Source organism: Theileria annulata, chromosome 2 (genome assembly GCF_000003225.4).
Source record: "Theileria annulata chromosome 2, complete sequence, *** SEQUENCING IN PROGRESS ***".
Classification (NCBI taxonomy): Eukaryota; Apicomplexa; class Aconoidasida; order Piroplasmida; family Theileriidae; genus Theileria; species Theileria annulata.
Window position 1 is genome coordinate 499,572 of NC_011099.1, and position 12,472 is coordinate 512,043.

General features: G+C 34.1%; 8 protein-coding genes across 8 annotated transcripts; 4 read left to right on the forward strand and 4 right to left on the reverse strand.

Moving 5' to 3' along the window:
• Window positions 1-461: 461 nt before the first annotated feature.
• TA14885 (uncharacterized protein) lies at window positions 462-2,042 on the forward strand (the record flags this gene model as incomplete). Its single annotated transcript, XM_946877.1, has 1 exon — window positions 462-2,042. The coding sequence occupies one exon, from the start codon at window positions 462-464 to the stop codon at window positions 2,040-2,042; it is 1,581 nt and encodes a 526-aa protein (XP_951970.1).
• Window positions 2,043-2,203: 161 nt separating this feature from the next.
• On the reverse strand, window positions 2,204-4,414 carry TA14880 (asparaginyl-trna synthetase, putative; the record flags this gene model as incomplete). Its single annotated transcript, XM_946878.1, has 3 exons — window positions 2,204-2,442; window positions 2,481-2,681; window positions 2,740-4,414. 3 exons carry the CDS (start codon window positions 4,412-4,414, stop codon window positions 2,204-2,206), a joined length of 2,115 nt encoding a protein of 704 aa, XP_951971.1.
• A 313-nt stretch (window positions 4,415-4,727) lies between these two features.
• On the forward strand, window positions 4,728-5,595 carry TA14875 (uncharacterized protein; the record flags this gene model as incomplete). The annotated part of the gene is made up of 4 exons (XM_946879.1): window positions 4,728-4,812; window positions 4,931-4,970; window positions 5,034-5,112; window positions 5,149-5,595. The coding sequence occupies 4 exons, from the start codon at window positions 4,728-4,730 to the stop codon at window positions 5,593-5,595; spliced, it is 651 nt and encodes a 216-aa protein (XP_951972.1).
• A 7-nt stretch (window positions 5,596-5,602) lies between these two features.
• Window positions 5,603-6,613, reverse strand: TA14870 (uncharacterized protein; the record flags this gene model as incomplete). Its single annotated transcript, XM_946880.1, has 3 exons — window positions 5,603-5,960; window positions 5,999-6,311; window positions 6,367-6,613. The coding sequence occupies 3 exons, from the start codon at window positions 6,611-6,613 to the stop codon at window positions 5,603-5,605; spliced, it is 918 nt and encodes a 305-aa protein (XP_951973.1).
• Window positions 6,614-6,792: 179 nt separating this feature from the next.
• TA14865 (uncharacterized protein) lies at window positions 6,793-8,370 on the reverse strand (the record flags this gene model as incomplete). The annotated part of the gene is made up of 4 exons (XM_946881.1): window positions 6,793-6,898; window positions 6,928-7,082; window positions 7,161-7,942; window positions 7,974-8,370. 4 exons carry the CDS (start codon window positions 8,368-8,370, stop codon window positions 6,793-6,795), a joined length of 1,440 nt encoding a protein of 479 aa, XP_951974.1.
• A 473-nt stretch (window positions 8,371-8,843) lies between these two features.
• Window positions 8,844-10,070, forward strand: TA14860 (uncharacterized protein; the record flags this gene model as incomplete). The annotated part of the gene is made up of 5 exons (XM_946882.1): window positions 8,844-8,930; window positions 8,974-9,487; window positions 9,537-9,644; window positions 9,708-9,887; window positions 9,934-10,070. 5 exons carry the CDS (start codon window positions 8,844-8,846, stop codon window positions 10,068-10,070), a joined length of 1,026 nt encoding a protein of 341 aa, XP_951975.1.
• A 148-nt stretch (window positions 10,071-10,218) lies between these two features.
• TA14855 (uncharacterized protein) lies at window positions 10,219-11,013 on the reverse strand (the record flags this gene model as incomplete). The annotated part of the gene is made up of 4 exons (XM_946883.1): window positions 10,219-10,460; window positions 10,511-10,656; window positions 10,733-10,869; window positions 10,990-11,013. The coding sequence occupies 4 exons, from the start codon at window positions 11,011-11,013 to the stop codon at window positions 10,219-10,221; spliced, it is 549 nt and encodes a 182-aa protein (XP_951976.1).
• A 114-nt stretch (window positions 11,014-11,127) lies between these two features.
• TA14850 (dolichol phosphate mannose synthase, putative) lies at window positions 11,128-12,189 on the forward strand (the record flags this gene model as incomplete). The annotated part of the gene is made up of 4 exons (XM_946884.1): window positions 11,128-11,240; window positions 11,272-11,837; window positions 11,896-11,958; window positions 11,990-12,189. The coding sequence occupies 4 exons, from the start codon at window positions 11,128-11,130 to the stop codon at window positions 12,187-12,189; spliced, it is 942 nt and encodes a 313-aa protein (XP_951977.1).
• Between the last annotated feature and the right edge of the window lie 283 nt (window positions 12,190-12,472).

Here is a 12,472-nt window from a genome sequence, read left to right on the forward strand (position 1 = left end):
AGTTAATAAGCCCAAATTTAAAACCAAATAAATAAAGTTTTTGGATAAATCTTTAAAAAGAAAAAAATAACGAACGAGAAATACCAATATTTGGGTGTGTGGTATTTGGGTAGGAATATAGCCCAACTAGAAACACCTGACCGATATAGTTGATTTCGGTTCATTTCTTGTTTTTCGTATATTTAAAATAGACAGAGAATTATTACAGGAGTCTAAAAATTCGATTAGTATTATTGATTAACTGGTTAGGTTTTGTTTTTCCCGCATATCATAGATTTTATTACTGGAAATTAATGTAATATAGGCTCTCCTAACCTTTTTGAACAGAAAATCTTAACCGCTGTTTATTATTTAATTTTGTTATATTACTTTTGCCTTATAAGGCCAATTATCCGCCTCTGTACCACTACTCTGAGCTTATTTTTCAAGATGGATCTATTAGGAGAACATAAAGTCTAAAGATGAATAACAACCACACCAATAATACTATGCTCACCAGTAGTATTAACGAAAAACTCGAACGCTACACCACAATCTGCACAGAATATAGTTTTGTAAACGAGTCCCTGCTCAATAAAAACATAGATCTATCACTGCTGTCGAAGGACCACCTGTTATTACTGCTGAACTTCATTAATACGATATCGAAGGAGACTCTGCCAGTAAAATGTATTTTATTGACGCTAAAGACTATACTCAAAAGTGTAAAATGTGAACTGGTTGAAATATGCCACGTGGAAGACTCGAATCTCATCATAAATTACATGATGAAGGAGGGAATGCTGCATAAGAAGGAGATGAATTTCACACCAGCAGGAGCTTTCAACACGGTTTTAAACACCGGATTAATGCTAAAAATAGACAATTGCGCCAACGACCCGAGATTCCAACCGGAATATGATCAGCACACGGACATACAAACGAACAATATAATTCTGATACCACTCAATGACATATACCAGAACATCTGGGGAATACTGTCAATAACAAATATAGTCACTGACAGTAATTCAGAAATGGCAGAGCTCACAGAAGTAATAACCAGTGAGAGCGCCTTGGAAGATGAAGCACAAAACAGTTGTAAAATATTCGATGTTAATTATAATGGTTCCGTTTCAGTTAGCTCCGATTTGGAGTCGGGAAACCCCTTAATAATAATGGATGAAAATTTGGTGTATATTTACGAGCTTTGTTACATCAGCGGCATATTTATCAATAATATCATAAAGAAGCTGGAGCTGGAAATAAGCCGTGACAAGACCAATAGTTTGCTGACGCTGATGCACTCACTGTTCTCAGACCAGCTCGGAATCCAGAGCTGTATCATAGCCCTAACAACCCATGCCAAGAAGCTGATTCAGGCTGAAAATTGCACAGTGTATTTGGTGGACAGGATACACAATCAAGTCTATTCAATATCATCGAACACCTCTGAGCAGATTGTAAAGTCACTGAATGACGCTAACATCTTGTCACTCTGCGTCAACACAACTAACATAATAATATACAACACCTCCTACTCCTGCAACAACGCATCCAATAATATGTACTCCAATAACAAAAACAACATAATAATCATCAACAATGGTGACGGAGTCAAGATCTATAACTGCGGCCAGCAAATGGACAGCGGAAGTCTCAAGAATCTGTACTCAGACCTTGGAAATAGCGTCTACTCAGAGCAACTCTTGGAGCAAAATAGTTTCCAGGCCCTGGTAGAAGACTACAACACGATTCGAAACGGCATTTGGATTCCAATTAAGAACGACAACGACAAGGTGCTGGCGATAATTGAAGTCATCAATAAACAGGCCCAGGAACTGTTACACTTCACTGAGGAGGATTTAAACCTTCTCGAGCTCTTCGCTGTCATTGTGGCTCCTCAGTTTGAGAAGTCCGAGTTCTCCATTCTCAGTTCAGTTAACAAGAGCACTGAGGCCGGCTTAGCCTTTGAGAACATCGATAGCAAGTACTTAAACAACGTCAAGAATTTCATTGAGCAGTCGATCATTGAAGAAGATGACAATAATTTAATAGATTAATAATGTAATAAATTCTATATTCCTAATACTTAGATATTTTTATCTTTAATAAAAACCATTCAGAATATTAAACTAATTAAACTAGTCTTTAAAACAACGAGTGTCCCGAGTATATATTTAATATAAACCATTCAGAATATTAAACTAATTAAAATCAGTCTTTAAAACAAAGAGTGTCCCGAGTATCTCGGGAACGGGATCACATCCTTTATGTTCTGGACTCCTGTGACCATCATGATCAGGCGCTCGAATCCCAGTCCGAACCCCGAGTGCACAATTGTTCCATATCTTCTCAGGTCCAGATACCACCAGTAGTCCTGCATGTTCAGTTTATTTTCCTTTATTGATTTCTCCAAATAATCAAACCTTTCTTCACGCTGAGACCCTCCAATCAATTCACCTGAATATATATATATAAATATACAAATAAAATCTTACCGATCTTCGGAATGATTAAATCCATGGCTGCAACTGTCTTGTCATCATCGTTCCTTCGCATATAGAAGGCCTTGATCTGTTTAGGGTAGTTGTATATTATCACGGGGCCGTTAAACACCTTCTCGGAAATAAACCTCTCATGCTCGCTCTGTAAATCAATACCCCAGTGGACATCGTTGTACTCAAAAGGTTGTTCAGGATCTGGAAATTTATATATATATATTTATATATATTTATACTAATATATAGTGAAACTTACTTTGCTTTATATATTCCTGGAGAATGTCAATCACACCCGTGTAGGACAGGTGTACAAATTCCTTGTTCACTATGTTGTACAGCCTGCTCAACAGCTCCTTGTCCACAGTGTTGTTGAAAAACACCAGGTCGTCGTAGTTGTGCTTCAGTATGTAGTTGACGAGGAACTTTATGAACTCCTCAGTCAACTCCATCAGGCCTGGCAAGTCAACCAGCGTCATCTCGGGCTCAATCATCCAAAACTCCGACAAGTGGCGATTTGTGTGGGAATTCTCAGCCCTGAATGTAGGCCCGAAGGTGTAAACGCTCCCCATCGAACAGCAGTAGTTCTCAGCGCTCAGCTGGCCGCTGCAGGTCAAGAAGCTCTTCTTCTTAAAGAAGTCCTTCTTAAAGTCAACTGCCTTGTACAATAACTTGTAATCCGTATTAACTGCATTCGTTTTATCAACAGTTGTATCAACAGGTTCATTAACTTTCGAGTCACTATCCTTAGTTTCAGTACCGTTAAAACCACTTGAATCCTCAGGTTTCCCACCACAATTATTTTCGGCATCATTTGAAGGTTTTGAGTCAGGATTTAAGGAATTATTTGGCACTTCAGGCTGTGTGTCTTTACTATACATCTTATTTACAAGTTCCTTCACGTTTTTTACGTTCTCAAACATAGTAGTAACTTGAAATAGTTCACCTGCTCCTTCACAATCAGCTGTAGTGATCACTGGCGAGTTCAGGTAATGAAAGTTTTTCGACTGAAAGAATAAATGAATCGCAATTGACAGAGAACTTCTGATTCTCATTACTGCCGAAATCAGGTACGTTCTAGGTCTCAAATGTGCGTTTTCTCGTAAAAACTCCATTGTCAGATCTTTCTTAGCGATTGGATATGTCCCAGGACAATTAGTTAATCCCAGAACCTGGATGTAATTACTATCATCACTTGTGATGTGCAGTTCATATCTGTTACTAACATCTTCCAACAACTCATAATCTCTATCTTCTCCTTGCAGTTCAGAATCATTTTCCTTACTCACTTCTTTTGCAGGTTTTGGTTGAGTTACACGATTTACTAGGAATCCGTTTGCTTGTATTGATGTTCCTGACTTACACTTCAGAGCTTCTTTATATCCTTTCGAGTCATTATGGACTACTATTTGAAGGTTAGGTTTACAGCTTCCGTCATTTACTATGACGAATAGTAGTCGTCCTCCGTCTTGGCTTCTCATACTTTTGCACCAGCCGAATACTTTCACCAAGCATTTCTCCTTACTGAATTTTTGTTCTAGTTCCAACTCATTCTCAAAATTTTCAAATGACTGGTCTCCACTTGTACCTCCTGTGTTTGAAACTTGTACATTTTTAACTTCAGGGCATTCAGAGGACTTTGTGTCAGTGTGTTCATCACTATTTTTATAATCAAGAGTCTTCTTACTGAGTATAAGATCTAATTGCTGAAATGTTAGTGTACTTGGAACTTTCGTTGTTGAGCAGTTATTGATCGCCTTATTGATGTTATCTGAAACTGACTCATACCTTGAGTCAAATGGGTTCCTACGCAGCGAGGATAGCAGTGAACTGATTTTGGTAACTTTTGTGGAATCGGAGACTGTCAGCCTTCCAGCCATCTCCTGGGCTTTTTTTAACAAATCGCTGCTTGGCAAACCGGGAGTCGGTGCCATTTTGTCCCAAAATAGCTTAGAAGAGAGTCTAATTAAAAATTTCCTCAATATTTATGTTATATTGATAATATTCCAGTAAGTTTATGAAAGGGTAAGGGGATGTAACCTAGATAAGAGAAAAATCATATATCGAATAATTAAGACAGATAAAAATAATGAAGAAAATAATAATTGGGAAAATAAATTTAATTATAAGTTCACTTTTACACCACTGTAGTCGACATCACAGAATCAGAGAAAATCCAACATTCTAAAATTTTTATCATGTTAATAATATTTATTTATAAATTAGATTTATATCATATAAATTTAAATGGCTACGACATCTGAAGATCAGGCCGTTGTGGACTTTTTGACCAGTTCCAGAGATAAAATTTCTGATTTCATAAAAATTCACGGTATTATAATTAATTCAAACAAACTATACTTATTTTATTACACATTTATACCCCCTTTAATATTATTTTATTTCATTATCTAAATGCACTTATTTTTTGTTAATTAACTACACATTAGATTCTGATCCCAGACTAAAGGACTTGTTAAATACGTCAAGGTAAGAAAAATTATTATGCTTCACTTGTTACCTACTTTATTGGCCTGTTTAATTATTTTTTAGAGAGATTATGGAATGTGTGAACGACGTTTCTAACTTCTTGAATCCTTGTTTTTCTCCTAACTCTGAAGTTTCAATCAAGGTATTCAAACAAATAATTATTTTAATATTTTCTTAGAAGTATGAGGATTGCGTTTTCATTAATCGCGATGTGGGATCAGAGAATGAAATCGCTGAACTGTTACAACAAATTCAAAACGAATCTTCTGAATTTCTCACATTTTTAGAAAATCTACACGTTACATTCAACTCACTAAATTTAGTATTAAACCCTTCAGATTCAAGCTCCGACTCGGGTTCAAATACCTTGTCAAAGAGCAGGATATTGGAATTATACAACGAAAACAAAAAACTGGCTAACGAGATCGATAGATTAAACACTGAAATTATAGCTAACGACTCTAAGCTAAGTGAGCTCGAGTCTACCAAAAAACTCTGTGAAAAAGAACTCTTGATGTACGACAAACTGTTAAAATCTTCACAAGATTTAAATAATCGGGAAGCACAGGAGAAATTGATGATATATGACAAATTGTTAAAATATTTAGAACCGAATTCTGTTTAAATTCTTCTCACATTAGGGTGTTAATTTCCTGTACAAGCAACTTTTCCAGGCGATTTAGTAAATTTGTTTCGACATCCACACCGACGTTTACATCGGGGTCCACTTTAGGAGTTTTAACTCTTGGAGTTTTCTTAAGCTTTGCTGGCTCAAATTTATATTTCGGTTTTTCAAAGGGCTCTTTTGCCTTTAAAAGATTTATGTAATATTTTAATTTAAATTTCATTATTTTATTTATTGAATTTGTAAACGCCGTTATTTTATACTTCTCCAGCCTCCTCAAGTTCAACTTAATTGATTGGTAGTTTCCGGCCCTTAGTTTCAAGATGAATATTTTCATCCTCACTTTATCATAGCGGTCAAAGAAACTAAAAGATTAATTATTATACGATAAAATGTTTCTTACAGGAGCATGTTCTGTATGGCTAGACCCATGTTGAGTGCTTTGTGTATAGACTTTTCAAATTTGTAGAAATGTAATTGCTTTTCTTCGTTCAACTCGGTAATCTCATCGTTCAAGTCATTAACTTTAGACTCCAACTGATTTATCCTTTCCTGCTGTTCCTTTTGTATCCTAAGACCCTTTAAAACCTCCAAACTATGAGACAATGGGATTCCAGCAAAGTATATATGGCGGTTATCTGACCCGCATCTGTGAAGCTTCTCTATGCTTACAAATTCGCGAACCTTTTCGTTCAAGGCTTCGTATTTATTATCGTCTAAATTAAAATTCATTACGAGAATTAGTAAATAAGCGAAGATTAGTTAATTTACCTTCATTTAAGGATGTGTCAAGTTCTTTTATTTTAGAGAGGTACACATCCACCTTTGATTCTAAGGTTGACAAATCATTAGAATCGTAATCTAACTTCAAGTCATCAAATTTTAAATCATCAGCTCCACTTATTAGGCCATTTTGTTCATTATTTTTGGTATTCTGTTTAGTATTCTCTTTATTATTTGGGCCAATGAATTTTTTAATGAAGTCGATGTTAAATTTTTCCTGAGTTTCCACTCCCATTTAAAGGTACTATAAATTTGCACGAGTATTTTTACATTTATACATATTTATACAGAAAAAGCATGGATTTATACTACATTTAGAGTTACACATGGGGTGTTCTGGTAGCTATTAATAACATATAATCATCTGAGACTAGGTCTGGGAAAAACGATAGACAGTAGTCCTAAAGGTTATTATTAACATTGTTTCCAGTTTGTTACCTTATTCTTGTTTACAAAAGGGTTTTGTTGGCATACTTTGGGCACGTGCTGTATCTCAATTTGAAACCCAAACTCGCTTAATCTACACATTATCAGTATTTTATGATTTACCTGTTTATAAAATCAGTTGAACCATTTCTAGATATCTTGTAAGTGTATAAAAAAGTTCCTTTGGGGGTTAATACTTTGTTGATTACATTCGCCAGGCACTCAACCAGCTTAACATCGTAGATCAAATCGCTTGCGATTATCAAATCATACAATTCCTAAATAATTTATTAGCTAAATGAGTGGATTCCAGGTGAATAATATGGAATAATGGCTAAACTACTTGTTATTCCTACATTATCAGGCATTTTATCATATAGGTTCCAATTTAACTGCGATACCCACACATCTTCCTTTAATCCATTTAATTCAACATTATATTTCAGGTTCTCTACTGTTTTATCACTGTAATCTGTTAAAGTTAACTTTATGGGCTGTTTATAGTACTGGCAAGCTACTTTGAAGGATATGCCCACTAGGCCACACCCGCTACCAAGCTCAAGAACATTAAGCCCTGAATAATTGTTCGATCCAGCAAGCATACTAAGCCAAAATGAAGCTATTACACTTGATTCCCATATTATTAATCCAGAAGAATCCAGTTCACTATTTTCAGCGTCTAGTATTTTATCGTCCTTGATACACATTTCTTTAATTTTAACTTTTAAACTGGCTTTATTATCTCCAAGATCAGCATCATTAACATTATTTTCTGATTTAGTAGAGAATTTATCGTTTTCTTGCATTTTCCCTTCATATTTCAAGTTTTCAGCTTCACCCTGACTAAGGGTACCTTTATTAATAAACTGGAATTCATGAATTACATAATCTACGCTTTCAGTTTCATTATCTTCCTCAGTGGTATTTTCAGCTTTTTGATCCAAAATTGCAGAAATGGGATGTTCAAGTATCAATTGAAGAAGTTCTAGATTTTCAGATCTGAAAGCTTCTGATAAAACGGTCTTCCCAAACTGGTTCTCTTTAGTGATGTCAATTTCATTAATCCTACTGTAATCTTCAGGATAATCTTTTATGTTATAATGTTCCAGAGTTTCCTTGCTTAATTTGAACTTCGAATCTATGATATATTTATGTATGAATTCACTAACCCTTAAAGGTGAAATTATGAGTGTATTTAGAGTAGTTAAGTTCATTCTTGTGAACCTCGTAATCGTGCCATAATAGAACTTTCAAGGTCTTGAGAGCCTTGTTTTGTACAATCCAATGAAGCGGTGAATTCCCACACTTGTTATTAACTGTGTAATTCACTTTACATTCCCTTAAAAGAAAAATAGCTGCCTCTTCCAAGTCATTTGCACAAACATAGTGGAGAGCAGTGTTTCCATCCTCATTTGTATAATTTAAATCCTTCACAAGTCTTTTTTCCAGAACCTGTTTAGCTGATTCCAGGTCATTTACCCTCAGTAAATACATAAACTCATCATCCCATTCAACATCATCATCCAGTTGATCGGGAGGACCATTCTCCTCATCGGATTTTACCATTTTATTATGAATTTATTTTAAGTAAATATATAATACATAGAGAATAGATGATCCAAATATTGGGGCTCGGATGAAAAATCTGAACTTAAAAAAGGAATAGATATGAATGAATACTGTAGATTTACAAATAAAATATAATAAATATAAAGATTCTATAGTTATTTGTTACATTAATAGGGTATTTTGAATCTTCACTGAAATCATAATATCACGGGCAGTTGGATTGGAATCTAGTTATTCACGAGACTCAGGGCAAATGCCAACAAGAATGAATTATAATAAATTTTAAATTCACACGAATTAACGGGTTTTAAAGCAAAAAACTATCGTTATTGTGTGTATGCAAATGTGTTGCATAGTTGATTATAGTGTCAACATATTTTATTAACTACCTTGTTATTTTGCCATTAACTCCTATCATTTGTTAATTTTTTCATTATTTATTATTAATGCTCCATTTGGAATAATTAATAATGTCAAACAACTTCGAGGAAGACATTGCTGAAAGTGAAACGAGTTTACAAAATTTCAGTGATGATGATCTATCTCATCTAAAACAAGTAATTTATTCCCCTCGCTTTTATCATCATAATTAATTATTAGGATTTCAATAATGATAATTTGAATAAGGAATTATCTGAGGAAGAATTATCAGATAAGGAACAGCTATCAGAGAGTGCAATGAATCCAGATGAATCCACTCAATCACGTTTCGATAGTGAAGAACATAGATTAGAAAATGAAAAGCTAACCTCAGATAATGAATTATTGGATAGTGAATCCAAAACAGAGAATAGTCAGGTGAAGTTTGAGAATGAAGAAGATAAGTTTGATGGAGAATATAAACCGGACGATGAACAGATGAGAGGTGAAAAACGATTATTGGAGAGTAAAGAAGATGCTAGTACAAGCTTTAATAAGCATGTGGAACTAGATAGCGCAGAGAATAAGGAGAAAAGCCCAGTGAAGATAGTAACTGACGAGAAGAAGAAGAAAAAACCGACTACAGAAGGCTCAAATTTCCAGACTAAAATAAATGTAGGCTATAACCACCAAGTTCCCTTCACACCGGCCTTTTTTCTCGACCATTCCTACAATAATAATAACAACGGATACAGTAAGTCCATAAATAAGTTATTCAACAACTGGATCTTAACATTTTTTAGAGAAGGAATGGGCCAGATTAATGTATTCTCCGTATCAAATGGAGAAAATACGTAGAAGAAAGTTAAAGGAGGGATTATATGACTCCGTTATAAAGAACGAATTTGAACGTGAGACACTCAAATCATCTTAACTATTTTTATTTACCAATAATTAACTTTATATTTTTTTAGTTGCTGAATTTATACAAATGTGCGCCAAAAACTGGAAAAACAATCCAGGCTGGCACCCCTTTTCACCTGAATTTGCTTATAAAATTTTACATTTTGCTGATTATGACCCCAACAAGGCATTAAAATACATGAACGACAACAACTTCAATTTTACATGTAATTTTAAGCTACTAAATAGTTGTTATTTCTGACAAATTAGTATATTTTACTCCATAAAACATTTCAGGTATATGCGACCCTCCTATTCGAAGGTATGATAACAAGTGGAAGCCGAAGGATAGGCGTGGACAGGTACCAACAAATCCATATCCCCCACCAGTAACCCTAAGAGGTTATTTATTGAGAAGGCACACCGTAAAATAAACTAATTTTTTACATTCATGATCTTTATATTAACTAAGAGTGTGTACGTTATACTAACTGTAAAACAACTAGTATTCACCCACACCAATACTAAGTTATTAACCCTCTTGTATGGATTTTCACACATGTATTGTGAATAAACATCATATTAAATAGGTATTATGGAGTTATAATGTTCTCCAAGTAGGTACTGGTGTTTATGGTATGAAATATTTAGGGTTGCTCCAGAGTTATTTGGTGAGTTGTACTCTATTGTGTTGTAAGAGTTGTGTATTTTAATGTTACAGTTTAGCAGCTTAGTTAGAACAATGATTTCAAGCTCACTTCCCCACTCGCCATCCTTTAGCATGTTTTCACAATATGTTAGGTAGTTAATACTAGGACTATCACCTGAAGATATTGTTAGGTTGAATGTTTTAAAGATAAAGTGTAGAGCTAACTGGTGTTGTTCACAGCTAAGAAACTTTCGTATTCGTTTTGGTTGCTTTTCAAGTGATCAACTATTAATCTTCTCAGCTCCATGTAATTGTATTTTGGTAAATTGTACCCATTCTCGCTATAGTATTTCAGCTGGTGCTCAATAGACCTGAACACACACACATTAGTATTTATTAGACAAAAAATAAATTATTATACAAAATAAAACAATATTAGTAACTAACTTGAATAAACAATTTCCATCCGGTTGTATATCATGAATTTTCAAACCCAATTCCTTCAATTTATCTTGCAACTGTTCATATTCTTGCTTGCCAACATCCACTTCTACAAAAAAATTAAAGATAAAAATCAAAAAAATCTAAATTTTAGAGTCTGAAGGAAGTTCCATGCCTGAATTTGATAGTTGTTCTGATTCCAACTGTTCCTGGTATTGTTTTAACTTCTTTTTTAGTTTCTTCTTTTGCGATGTATTTAATACTTGTTCGTCTTTATAAAAATTCATGAATTATGAATTTTTAGTCAATTATTGTCGTTTACAGCTTTCCCACATGGATCTGGTTAAAATACATTATTTTATCTAACCTCTTTCTTCTTCCAAATCTTTTAAAATTTATTTATGGAAAAAGAACTCAATAGGCTGGAAGATTTGTCAATAATCGTTTCTACCTACAATGAGAAGGATAACATCGCATTTTTGGTCTATTTGATACACTATTACCTAAAACCACTGTAAGAATGGATAAAATACAAAAATTTTCAGGAACATAAACTATGAAATAGTCGTTGTCGACGATAACAGCCCAGACGGAACAGCTTCGGTGGTTGAGAAGCTACAGGAGTTATTTACCAACGAATTTTTGGTAAAATATAACTTTCCTCACATTCCTATGTTTGACAAACATGACGTTCATGATTTTGAAAATTCTTTTGAAAGTTTCAATTCTTCAGAAGATACTAAGGGTAAAAGGAAGTTACTCGGTCGAAAAGGTTCTAAGAAGGATGAGCTTGCTTCCAAAAATGTAGAAAGAACTATGAAACTAGTTAAGCGGATGAAGAAATTAGGTTTGGGCAGTTCCTATGTGTCTGGGTTAAGCCACTGTAAGTACGATTTTGTCCTAATTCTAGACGCTGATCTATCTCACCACCCAATGTACATCCCCTCTATGCTCCGTCTACAGAAAGAAAAGGATTTGGATGTCGTTAGCTGTTCACGTTATAGAAGTGAGGGGGGAGCCAGTGGCTGGCCATTACAGCGGATTTTTATTTCAAAAACATTGAATTATCTCTGTAAACTATTTTTTAGACCCAAAGTTACAGACTTAACTGGTAACATTCTACAAATCCCCTAATATTAATTGTTGTTAAAAGTCTAATCATCATTTAGGCAGTTTTAGGCTATACAGAAAGGACGTATTGAGTAAGGTGATAAACACAGTACATAGCAAAGGTAACTTTCTATACTCCGAATGGTTTATTAGGTTTTCTGTTTCAAGTTGAAATGATCCTAAAGTGTGAAAAGGTTCTAAATGCCAAAGTTGACGAAATACCTATTGTTTTTATAGAGCGAATATATGGGAAATCTAAATTCGGTAAAACTTCAAAGATTCAACTTTTCATAGGTTTAACTGAGATTTTCAGAGGTTTGGTAGGATTGTCTAAATTACTTTGGGAATTTTAATTTAATTTTTAAAGCATTTTTTTTATCCGCTAAAGTAGTGTGTAAATTGATTTAATTTAAATTAGTTATCGAGTTTAAAGGTATTATTGAAAGTATTGTAGATTAATTTCAAGTTACTGAGTTTTAGTCTAACATTCTAAAAAATCTTAAAATTAATTTTATTACCTTGAATGGTAGGATTATGTCCTGGGAATCCTTTAAAATTATTAATAGATAAAAAATAATTTCTTGAGCAAGAAACGCCTAAAGTGAATTAAAACATTCTACTCAATATACTTCATTT